Consider the following 12,687-nt stretch of genomic DNA (forward strand, 5'->3'; position numbering starts at 1 on the left):
AAGGACTCTAGGTAGGCTTTTTCTGGGCAGAGAATTCTCTGGGTGGGTCCTGAGGGGGAAGATCATGGTCTTAGCAAGTGGAATGAATGTGGTCTTAGCAAGTGCTAAGCAAAAGGGAATGTCTGTTGTGAAGTGGCCTAAAGGTCAGGTCTCAGGGGACGGGTGTCCATTCAATGATTCGATCAGACCTAACATTTTTTCCCCCCAGAGTGGAAGGGAGAGGGAGAGAGAGGTAGAAACATCAATGATGAGAGAGAGAGCCATTGATCGGTTGCTTCTGCACACCCCACACTGGGGATCAAGCCTGCAACCCAGGCACGTGCCCTGACCAGAATCGAACCGTGACCTCCTGGTTCATAGGCTGATGCTCAACCACTGAGCCACATGGGCGGGGCTCCTAGAGAGTTCTTTACCATTCAACGAACTCACGGATTTTCATTGTTTGCGTATCTATCTTTCAACAAGACTTGAAGCTCTTTGAGAGGAGTGACTGAATCCCAAGGGCCCAGCAACATACTAAACATTCCAAAGGTTTGTGAATCAAATGAAGAAATCAAATAAGGACTATTCAGACTCAGGCGTTCTTATTCTAAATCCAGCTGCATCTTCCCTGGAACTAAAGGGACTCTCTCCACTGGAAAGAACTTGGAAGCAACGGGAAGATTTTGAAGAACTGCTCCCCAGGACACTAGGGTTGCAGGAATGAGAGTTGTGATCCAAGTGGGGAATTCCTGGCAAGAAAGAGCCCAGATGAGTCACCTCGCGGCACTTGAAGGGTTCCCTGAGTCTGCTCATTCCTTTGGGATCGCTCACCCCTCCCAGGGCCTCCCGGGGGAACAAACGAAAACCCAGGCCTGGACACTGGGCCCTTTTCCTCCAACAGCTGCGAGTGGTTCGCCTTTCACCCTAAACCACAATGAAAATAAATGGAACGGGGGGGGGGGGGGGGGATATGCATCCGCTAGGAAACACTTAGGTTTTTCGCTAAATTTCTTCCAGAAATTTCTTCTAAAGGGCGCTGAGGACCTACCAGGCCAAAGGCAGGATGAAAAAGGAAGCTCTGAAACAGGTCTTAACAGTTATCAACAACTGCAGCTGAACTAGCGACCCAGAGAAGCCAGACACTTTAAAAGGAATAAATCCCTCTCAACCAAGGGTGTGTAAGGTCCCCGGAGCTGACCAGACCACAGCACCCTCCCTCCCCACCCCCGCGGGGCAGGCAGCGGGCTAGGAGCTCGGCTTCTCCGGGAGATGCCCGCAGACCCCGGGCGCAGACCGCGAAGACGCTGGGGACGCGCTCCCGCGGGCCCCGCCCCGCAGGGTCCTCTAGAAAACAATTCCTCGACCGGGTTCTGGGCCGGCGCGCCCCGCCCGCGGCACCGCTCGGTCCTTTGATTTCCGCATTCACTCTCTTTCCAAAACCAAGCCCGAGAGGAAAGGCACGGCCGAGGGTGGGGAGGTCCTGAAACATTCCCGAGGGCTCGAGAAGTTTACGATAATGTTGTCCCTGGGAGCGGGCGGAGGCCAGGAGCAAGGTCCCTACGCACCCTCCGGGCCAGGAGGGTGTGAGCGCGGCGCCCGGGGCGGTGGGGGGGCAGGAAGAGGCGGGAGGAGAGGGGCGGTGTGAGCCGATCCGACACCCGCCCCGGCTCCTCCTGCTCCCCCACCCCCACCTACTAAGGCTCCCAGCGCGCCGCGCTCCGCTCACTGGCCGCGCGTCCCTGCCGCCTCCCAGCAGCCGACGATCCTGCCGCGCCTCCCGCCAAGGTGAGTCCGGCCCGCCGCTCCCGGCTGTCCCTGCCCCGGTCCCCGACCCGGTGCCCAGGGAAAAGCCCCTGATCGCCGCTCCGGCCCACCCGCCAGGCATCGCGGGGGGTATCCCAGCGCCTGGGAGGTGTGGGGGTGGAGGTAGGATGGGGGGAATCCGTGCTCTGGCCACACTCGGGCGAGGCGAGCAGCGCCCTGGCGCGACCACTCCCCAGATTCTGGCGGACCAGGGGAGGGGGACTCGTACAGGACGTAGGTGTGGGTGCCCCGGGGTCCGATCTCTCCTCCCTTGCTTTACTCCCACTTGCCTACTTTTCGACTAGACTCCCCAGTTAAATGAACCCTGCTTTTGGCCCCTTGTCTTGGCGGCGTGTTATTTTGTGGTCATCTTGGACCTCCGTCCAGCTGTTCGAATCCTCCCCCAGCCTGGGCCGCCAGAGCGGGCTCGGGAGGGCTGCGGTGGGCTGGGGAGGGCTGGGCAGGTTGGCAGCTGGCGGGTACCCTTCCTAAGGGGCACCCCTCAGCCCCTGGCCCTGAGGCTTCAGGTTGTGCTTCCTGTTTGTCTGCTGGCGTGAAGGTTCTCACTGCTGAGGGAGGGAGGGAGGGAGGAAGGTCTATTTGATTTCTTTATAAAGCAGTTTTGCAGGGGGAGGGGCCGGGGAGAGGACTGTGTTAGGTTGATTTCTCTGCTGAAAGGGTTTTCCCCTCTTGCTACCTTAATTAAACAAATGGAACCAAAAAGAAATAGGGAAAGAACAGCCTTGGCGAAGGACCTTCCAACCCAAATTAATCTGGCCCAGTGCAATGAGACAGAGATGTGCTGGATATCTGGCCACCCTTGAACTTGGCCAAAAGAATAGCACCTCCTCCAGCCCTGGACCCTGCACTCTCCGGCCTCAGCTGGGCCCCACCTAACTGAAACCAGGACTTTGCCCGCTGGGTGGGCGTGGTAAGACCCGCTGAGGGCTGGGGGCCAGACCCTGCACCGCTTTAGGCCAGACTCTGGAATCCATTAAGCCCACCCACCCCCACCCCTTCTCTCTGCGGGGAGCTGGGAGCATTCTGCAGGGCGTGGCTAGCACAAAGGGCTCCAGGATTCTCCGAGTGGATGGAGGCCTGTGACTCAGCTGTGAGACCATGTGGGTGTGGCCCTGATGGTTCTGGCTACTCTCTGCAGATGGTTTGGACAGAACACTCCCTGAAGGGAAAGGGGAACTGTGCCATCTTAGAGGGCATTTTCCAAGAGGAAGTGAGTCACCCCAGGACTGGCTGGCAATCTGAAGGAGAGAAGGTCTCTCTTAGGTGAACTATATGGATGAGGGCTGCAATTAGATGGGCAAGGCCATCATGAGACCGCTGCTGGGTTATCTGCCTCACGCTTGTTGGCAGGCTGCGTCAGCTTCGCTGGGGAGGCAGCTTTTCTGTTAAAAGGCCTACAGTTGCAGAATTCCACTCGCCCACCCAGGCGCACGCACGCTCACACACACACACACACACACACACACACACACACACACAAACTCCCCTGCAGCCAGTCTGAGTTTCAACCTGCAGCAATGGATTTTTATATCCTGCACTTCAGGTGAGGCCAGGTTCATGGAAACGCCCTCTCAAAGATCTTTGCCTCCAACGTGTTTCAGCAAATTGCAAATGATAACGCCAGGGGTTGGAGCAGGAATGAGTTCATAGAACTCACTTGAAATTTCTCCGTCCACCCTGCCCCCACAGACTCCTGTCCAGCGTCTACTTAATCACCTCTTCTAAATGGTATATACCTTCCTCGACAGCCCAAAGCTACCTCCTTCACGGTCCTTGATCCACCATTTGGAGTTTCTTATCCCAGTTCCTCAAATTTTCTTGAGAGTCCACTGGGCACAAAGCATCCTGATTTCTAGGTGATGGATGCTCTTCCCTGATGTTTCCTGCATTCCTGCATCCACATCAGATGAGCCTTTTCCTCCCAGGTCTGGCTTCTGGCCAGCCTCTCAAGCAGCAACCCCAATGAAAGCAGGCCTCGGCCTGGGCGGAGCTGAGGCTGGGTGCCTCCCTGCTTTCCACCGACAGTTCCAAAGAAATGTGACTTTGTAAGAGCGCCACCCACTTGGTATGCCCTTGGCTACAGCCCCGTCTTTTAAAGTTGGGGGAAACAATGGAATCTTTTCAGGGTTATAATGTGTAAATTAGCACTCGGAGTGCTGGGAAAGCTGGACTGCCAGAAGTTTTAGGATCTTTTTTTAAGCTTTTCATTTTCTTGCAAACGCAACAATCTGGGAGTATCGCATCCAATGCAACAAGAATGAATGATTTATTTCTGACAACGTTCAGCACTTCCTAGCCCTTCACGAAATAACTACCACCCAACGGATTTACTACCCACCAATGGATTTACTACCAGCTGTCACAATGGCTACTGTCTGACTGTTCAGGATGATTAAGGAATAGGAGATGGGTGTACTCCATTGGGGTGAAGAAGGCGTCTGCATTCTCTCTTCCTACTGGGTTGCTCCTGGAACTTTTCCTTTGTTGCCCACTTTCTCATTGGGCAAGTTTTATGTTTGGTGAACGTGGGAGACACAGGCTGGGTCCAGATCCATTGCCCCAAGTCCCTTTTTCTTAATTTCCTTTGGGGATCAAGTTCAAGAATGTCTTCTGGGTTTAATTTTCCAAAAATAAAAAAAGGGGGGGGGGGGTTCTTTTCAAAATCTCTGAAGCAAAAGGAAGGAAACCTCAAACACATTTAAAATAATAGATGTTTGTTTTTAGTGACACCCTGCCAGTTATTTTCCGGGTGGGCTGTAAGAAAACGACAGTATGGACGAGCAAAGTAAATCCAACCTCTTACTCTTTAGAAGGATCCTTTTTAAAACTACGGACTAGATCTGGGCATGGGTCCAGAGCTAACATTTGGGATTGCTCAGGAGCAGGACTTTTGTAAGGAGGCCTCCTGCTTCCCTGCTACTCCTGGGAGCATCAAAATTGACTTTATTGTCAATTTCATTCTCACTGATTCTTAAGCAGCCTCTAATGGGACAGGGTGCTAGCTACCGGGACTTAGCTCAAGGAGCCCACGATCTAGTGAGAAAAGAAACAAACACTATTAACTAGAGGTTATGACATCTTTTTAAATAGTATGCCATTAGCTGGGGGACCTCCCAAAGGCAAGCACTGTGTAATTAGTATGTGCATGTGTCTGTCTGTCTCTGACACATGACCAGGACATGCAAAGTGTAAGAGCTCCGGAAACGGAAAACTGAATTCTCTACATGTGTGGAGTCCAGAATCATTTCTTTAGAGAAAACTACACAGAGAGACTATGGACTTCCGAACCTCCACTCTTAAAGACCTATTGTCCGGGCAAACAGGAAATATACAGATATCAGAATAAAATGATGCAATAAAAAAATGAGTGAACAATGAGGCAGTTACATTCCGTGGAGCTCACAGTGAGAGAGCAGAGCCGGGGAGGCATGAAGTAGAAATTGGGACGGACCAACACAAAGAGAAAAACGCAAGAGTGAGAAGAGAAAGAGAAGTCACGTCTGGGTCTGACCAGACCTGTTTAGCAGGACGCATGTTTTCCCTCTGCGTGTGGAATGTGCTTTTCTCTGTACTCCACTGTCTCACCCCCAGGCGGCCCCTTTGGGCCCCTTTCCCAGCCCTTCCCAGCTCCCCCGTCCTCCTGCCCAGCGGGAGCTACCAGGTTGGCAACCCACACCTGCCAAGGGGATTACTTGATTCATTCAGTCAGTCATGTAGCAAACAGTTAGTTAGTGTTTCTGGATAGAGCAGAATGATTCACAGTTCTTATCCCAGGTAGAGAGACAGACAGGTGAACAAATAAGTGAGTGTTTCCGATGCAGGAGGAGGTTGCCTGGGGCACAGAGAGGACACTGCTGCCCCTTAGCCCCAGGCCCAAGGCCCTCCAGTGAAAAGTGTACCCAAGCTAGAAGTAAGAGTCCCACCCCCTACTGCATGAGGAGGTAAGAGGGGGTGGGGCGTGAGGGTGGAGGGGATGGAAACCCCAGGTTCAAGTCCCTGAACTGCTGCTTTAGCAACCCACGGTCAGGGCTGCAGTCTGTCAGCCCCGCCCTGCAGGCTCCCCGCCCTGCAGGCTCCCCGCCCAAGATGGGAGGGCTGGCAGCGCTGACTCAGTGGGGCAACCGCTGCTCTCGGAAAGAGCTGCAAGACCCATCCGCTACCAAGAGAACAGTTTTCATCCTCACATTTCCCCTTCTCCCTCATCTTACTGTAAAACCAATGCGCTGGCTCTTCCTTCAAAACAGAGTTAACTGGTTCGCAGCCCTGGTCGGCGCCCTCTGGGGCCCAGGTTACTGAGGAGACAGCGGGCATCTCATCTGGTTTTCAAAGCTATTTTTACCTTCAGGACCTTACACCTCCTGGCCAGTCGCTGCTCTTCATTCTTATGGCAAATGTAAAACAAATAGTCAGCCGGCTGCTGTATTTACAGCCCATTTGCTGAACACACAGGAGAGAAAGAGAAGGGAGGGGTCCAGTGGGGCAGGGATGTGGCTTCGGAGAGGAATGCTCTGTTGCTTTGCGATGAGCACAGATGAGGAGGGGGTGGGATTGGGACCTGAAACCTCAGTGCTGACTAAGACCAGACTGTCCTCCCCCTCATATATATATATTTATTTATTTATTTATTTATTTATTTATTTATTTTTTAATTGAATTTTTACAGAGAGGAAGGGAAAGAGATAGAGAGCCAGAAACATCGATGAGAGAGAAACATCGACCAGCTGCCTCCTGCACACCTCCTACTGGGGATGTGCCCGCAACCAAGGTACATGCCCTTGACAGGAATCGAACCTGGGACCTTTCAGTCCGCAGGCCGACGCTCTATCCACTGAGCCAAACCGGTTAGATCTGTCTTCCCCCTCTTGAGGAAGATATTCAAGGGTGGCCAAAATGTCCTCAGCTTACCACCCGTTTCTCTTGGAAGTTCCTAAATTAGCCTGGCTCCTAGTTTGGGGCTCCTCACTCTGGCTTTGCAGGGCACTTTCCTTCTGCTCTGCCCCGTGAAGGAAGTGAACTGGGCGTCCCACAGCCCGTTCCAATGTCTGGGATCTTTGGGGATTCGTCATGAAGAACTCTGTGCTCTCCACTCTGTGCTCTACACTCTGTACTCTACTCTTGGGCACAGGTATTTTTAAACCTTTCCTGAGTTATTTCAGTACTGGAATGGGATCCCACATCCTTCTCCCATAGGTGACTCACTCAGCTGAGTCTTAAGTTGCTGGCCTTCAAGAACTGATCCAGGCCAGGCTGACTCCAGCTAAGCCAGCCCGCTGCCATCTGAAGCCATACGGGGAGATGGGGACGAGCCAGACCCGACTGCCTAGGACAGTGATGGGCAACCTTTTGAGCTTGGTGTGTCAAACTTCGCCAAAAAACTGAGCATAACTCGGGTAGTGTGTCACTTTGAGGAAAAAACTAACTCCAAGACTCTGGTCGCAAATGTTTCATCCTCAGGAGCAGCAAATGTTTCATCCTCGGCATGCGGCCGCGTGTCATCAGAAATGGCTACGCGTGTCAGTGCTGACACGCGTGTCATAGGTTCGCCATCACTGGCCTAGGAGGAGAGGGAAAAGGGTGTGTTTGGTCCCGTGGAGTTCACCTCACAGCGGACCGTGAGCATGAAGGTGCCGCTCTCTCCAAGAGCACCGCCTTCCAGATGAATCATGCCCACTCTGGTTTCCAGCACTCTTTAGAGTAGCACATTCTTTAGCGTGCTGGTTCACGTACTTTTCTGGGTAGTAAGGGGTAGAATTTACTATTCTTAAGTGTAATTGCTCAATCCTCATGTTCACCAACCCCACCTTCTCCTCCGTAAAAGATAGCATTTAGGGGTCTGTTTTGGAAAACACACCTGTCAGCAGCAGAAGCCAGACCGAAAGCCTTTCTCGGGTTCCCACTGGCCACTCTCTAGCAAGGGGAGGTGCTAGCCCCTCCTTTAACTTGTGCTCACAACCTGTTCTTGTGTTTTGTTGTTGCTGCTTTAGGGAACGGTATGTTACAGCCTCCCTTCAAGTTCACCCGTTTCCTATCCAGGAGTGACTTTAGGTGATGTTAGCCAAAGCGGCTCTATTCTGGCCAAAGCATTCTTCCCAATGAAGTCAAAATCCATTGAGCTTCTACCAAGTACTAAGCACTGGGTCTCAATGAGACATGTACCCCCAGATGATTATACCTGAATATAATCTGACATGTTTTCTTTCTTTTAAACTCTTCATGATGAAAGCTCTTGCTCTCCTACTGCACCCCAGACTGTGAAAGTAACTCTGCTGTTCTTGCTGCCCAAAATATATCAGGTCCCCAAAGGGGTTAGGCTATACTGTTACTTCTTCTCAAGGAACTGGATAATGAACGTTGGGTAGCTTTTATTCAGGTAGGACAACTGCATTTACTACCAAAGATGCAAATAAATGTCTTTGTTGCAATCACTAACAAGTTCAAAGCTTTAGTAAAGAATACATACCCAGCAGGCCGAATTCATTTGTAAGCAGATTTCTAAGCCTTAGGATTAGACTGAACCAGGTTACCAGTTATGCTTGGAGGGCTGAAGTTTCCCTACTCACCAGGCTTGACTGTGTGGGTTGCTGGTATTCCACCATATCTGAGAGTCCCATTTACCGGCGCCAAGAGAAATGATGAAACAGATATTCTTTCAATAGGTGCTTTGTCCATTAAGGAGAGGGATACTGACCCTGCCTTTGCCAATGATGAGAGGTCTTACTTCTCATTCCGTGATTTATGCAGAATTAGCGGGCAACTAGATGAATCCCTCATTCAGAGCATCAATACCTGTGGTGCCTATTTCCATCAGCAGGAGGCCCAAAACCAGGGGTGAATTGGTTCTTAGACTTACTGAATTTTGCAGCTGGGAAGAATCAAGTGGATGATCTAATCACCCTCCTTCCAATTATTCTCTAAAGACTGGCACTACTTACAGCTTAAAAGTTAATGTAGCCCTGGCTGGTGTTGCTCAGTTGGTTGGGCGTCATCCCGTGCACCAAACGGTTGCTGGTTCAATTCCCAGTCTGGGCACATGCCCAGGTTGTGGGCTCGCTCCCCTGTGTGTGTGTTGGGGGGGTGGGGGAGCAAGGAGGGGGGCGTGCACAAGGCAGTCAATCTATGTGTCTCTCTCACATCGATATTTCTCACTCTCCCTCTCCCTTCCTCTCTCTCTAAAAATTTATTTCAAAAACTTTTTTAAAAAGTTAGTGTAAACTCTGTTTCTTTATATCTTTTAATATGTTTCAACAGACCTCACCAAAATGCCGTCTCAAATGGAACACGCCATGGAAACCATGATGTTCACGTTTCACAAGTTTGCTGGGGATAAAGGCTACTTAACAAAGGAGGACCTAAGAGTACTCATGGAAAAGGAGTTCCCTGGGTTTTTGGAAGTAAGTATCGAAAGGCTCAGAAAGAGCCAGACATGAAATCCTAGGCCCTGGTTCCTTTCCCTTCTTCCTTCCACCCCTTCCCTGTGGAGGTCCCTATTAGAAAGGTGTTTTCATTCACTTATTTATTGAACATTATTAAGTGTCTACTGTCTGTAAGATACTGTAGGGGAAACAAGGTAAAGAAGACACAGCCCCTGCCCTCAAGGAGCTTACAATGGGAAGTGAAATAAGACTGCACACAAATAACTATAATCCGAGGTGTTTGTTAGAAGGAGTCCTCTGCATCCATTGAGACTGAGTTGCAGGAAAGCCTTTCACAAGAATCACCACTAAGGCTACCTGGTTGCCCTCAGGTCCATAAACCTGGCGTTGGAGATGCCACCTGGTCGCATTCACTTTGAGCAACTTGAATCGCCCTTAAATCCCTTCAGATAAAGGCTCTTAAACTTTTCCCCAATTCTGAACTAAAGAAATGGTGCCAAGCATCTGCTGAGAGCCAAGCATCACTCCAGAAATCATTGCTTTTCATACTGAAAATGCTCCGAGAACACAGGACCACAGCTTGAGTTTGTATCTCACCTTTGTCAGACTGAGGGATCGTGAAGACTGGAAGAGGACACTGCCATCAGCTCAGATACGTCACTCAGGGCATTAGCCATGAGGCACAGTTGTCCTGTTACATTGCCGGCCCTCAAGAGAGTTGTTGCATTTCACTGAAGGTGAAACATTGCTTGACAAAATATTAGATGAAAATGCAAGTCCTTCTTTCCCTGCCACAACTGGAGTCACTTGAAAGGATCGTTCCTGAGGGTGGTGTGGAATAGTGCATTAGCCTCTACAAGGCGAAGGGAGATGACAGTAAAAGGCCTCTTGTCCTCTGCCTGGACAATACCACGTTAGTCAAGCCCCTGACTCCTGACTCAGTAAAATGCAGGGTTTTGTAGCACACTATGATTTACACGTCAATACCAGTGAAATAAACAGATATAAATAGCTAACTAGTCTCTCAGAGCTGCAGTTACCACAGTGCTGTCCCAGAATGGGTTAGGATGCACTGTTGCTCTGCTTTTGTACAGTCCTACGCTACAGCCCCAGGCCAGGAGTTAGTTAACACTGGGCAGGCTGCTTTAGATTATTGGGCCTCAGTTCCCTCTTCTGTGAAATGAGAGGGCTGGATGTAATTCTCTCCAAGGTCAGTTTCACTTTCAGAGATTCTTCTAGGCAGCCATAAAATGCAACGACAAAATATGTTTACTGTAAGCCCGCCCATCACGTGAACAAAGGCATTCTCAGTACACTAAATACTCATTAGTCGTGTTGTTGCATAAGTTAGAAGTCGGGATAAATATCACATGAGATACAGACCCTTCCTCCCTAAAGGCTTTCTGGCATGAGACACATCAAGGGTGTATATAGCACCGAGTACTGAACATGCCGTGTAATGAATGCCAGGCATGGAGTCATAATTCCAGACACACCCACACTCACTGCATTCACAGAGCATTTGGTTTCTAAAGTTGACTCCTCTGTCATCCAAACTGACTCCTTCTGACCACAGCCAGGAAGCTGGGGGTGGGGCCAGAATTGACTTAAACCCACCGAAAGTAGAGGTGGCTGCATGCAGCAGATTTTAGTTGTTTGCTTAGGGTAGGAGTTTGCAGTCCTTGGGTAGGAAATGCTGCTGCTTTACCTTAGGGATTTTTGAGTGCAACTTGTAAACATCTAGCCCACTCGAGACACTGAGTGTCCATTGCCCGCTCAGGTATACAATCAGTGCAATTCATAAATACTTTACTGGAACCTTTTACACTTCTCAAAGGCCTTATTTCCCTCTGTTTGACGGCATGGATCCAACAGGAGAGACCACAAGTTCTTCTAACCATCATGACTCCAAAAAGGAGTGATCAAGCTAGTTACCATGGAAGCAAGGTGAAAGAACAAGCAAAGAGGATCTTGCCTGCCCATCTCGGTTCTATGCATTCATAGCAGACACTGAGAGTCATGGGGAGTTTATGACTCCGTCACACATATTCCTTTTGAAGGAATCCAGTGAAGAGGACAGGATGGCATAGATTTACCAACTCATTAAGAATGGAAGCCATGTCAGAGTCCAACCTCCTCCATTCATAGCTGATACATGAAGGCTCACTAAGAGTGACTTACTCAAGGTTACATGGCTAATAGGATATGAAGCCACACTAGCTTGGCCTGCCCTGTGCCAAGAAATGAAGAGAAATGAGGGCAATCTACCTATCTTCTCCAAACCGAGCACACCACATGACATCATCAACACCTCCTTAAAATCCATAGAACAGTGATCTGAAACTTACTCCCTAATCTTATGAGATCTTTTCCTAAGCGTCTCATATTTAAAGGACTTGACTATCAGGAATAAAAGTTTGTTAAGAGAATGTAAGTTTAAGCTACAAAATGGGGGAGTTTCGGGTGGTTCTTAGGCAGAATCTCGTGATTTTAAAAATTGTGGGAATAACTGAACTGGAAGCAAAACAAGTCAGAAAGCCACGCTGGTTCTAACTGGCAAGAGCAATGGATTGAGAAGGAGGAGGCTTGGGTCTACCTTCTCTGGCACAGAATAAGCCATTTTTAAGGTCCCTGTCATTATATGAAGGAAAAAAAAAATGCCATGGAAAACCTCTTTCCTAGTTGAAAGTAAATTACAATTTACTGAAATGCTCCCTCAAGACAGCAAGATCCATTTAGATGATCTCCAAAGATCACTTATAACCTAAAACAAGAATTCTGATCATTGAGAGATCATGCACATGGTTGTCAGCAGTACAAATCAAAGAAGTTAGTCATTGCAACCACTGACTGGTCTTTCTTACCTTTGTTTTTGTTTTTCAGAATCAAAAAGACCCTCTGGCTGTAGACAAAATAATGAAGGACCTGGACCAGTGCCGAGACGGCAGGGTGGGCTTCCAGAGCTTCTTTTCGCTAATTGCTGGGCTCACCATCGCGTGCAATGACTATTTCGTGGTACACATGAAGCAGAAGGGGAGGAAGTGAGCGGTCACTTCGTCCTGATAAGCGTTCTCCCAATGGGTCCCTTAAGGAATATGTGCCCCACAGCTTCCCCCCGTATAAAAATTTCATGAGCAGATTTGGGACCCTTAAAAAAAAAAGTACAAATAAAATCCCACCCCCACTGAACAAGAGAAAGAAAAGCCAATAAAGCCAGATAAGCTTTTGATTTTTATATTGCTTGTATCCTTTTGCCCCCCCAATAAACAAGTTTCTTTTTTAGTTCCTAATTTGAGACAGAATGTTTACTTCTTCAGAAATGCTTGTTCCCTACTTCATTTCAAAGAAAACAAAACAAGCCCGGCTGGTGTTGCTCAGTGGTTGAGCATTGACCCATGGACCAGGAGGTCACAGTTCTCAATTCCCGGTTAGGGCACATGCCCGGGTTGTGGGCTCAGTCCCCAGTAGGGGGCTTGCAGGAGGCAGCTGATCGATGATTCTCTCTCAT

General features: G+C 49.5%; 1 protein-coding gene across 1 annotated transcript; it reads left to right on the forward strand.

Annotated features, from left to right (window-relative positions):
* Positions 1 to 1,614: 1,614 nt before the first annotated feature.
* Positions 1,615 to 12,469, forward strand: S100A10 (S100 calcium binding protein A10). The gene is made up of 3 exons (XM_079760616.1): positions 1,615 to 1,767; positions 9,055 to 9,197; positions 12,063 to 12,469. The coding sequence occupies exons 2-3, from the start codon at positions 9,066 to 9,068 to the stop codon at positions 12,222 to 12,224; spliced, it is 294 nt and encodes a 97-aa protein (XP_079616742.1). The 5' UTR covers positions 1,615 to 1,767; positions 9,055 to 9,065; the 3' UTR covers positions 12,225 to 12,469.
* The last annotated feature ends 218 nt before the right edge of the window (positions 12,470 to 12,687 follow it).

This window comes from Cnephaeus nilssonii (genome assembly GCF_951640355.1).
Source record: "Cnephaeus nilssonii genome assembly, chromosome: 21".
Classification (NCBI taxonomy): Eukaryota; Metazoa; Chordata; class Mammalia; order Chiroptera; family Vespertilionidae; genus Cnephaeus; species Cnephaeus nilssonii.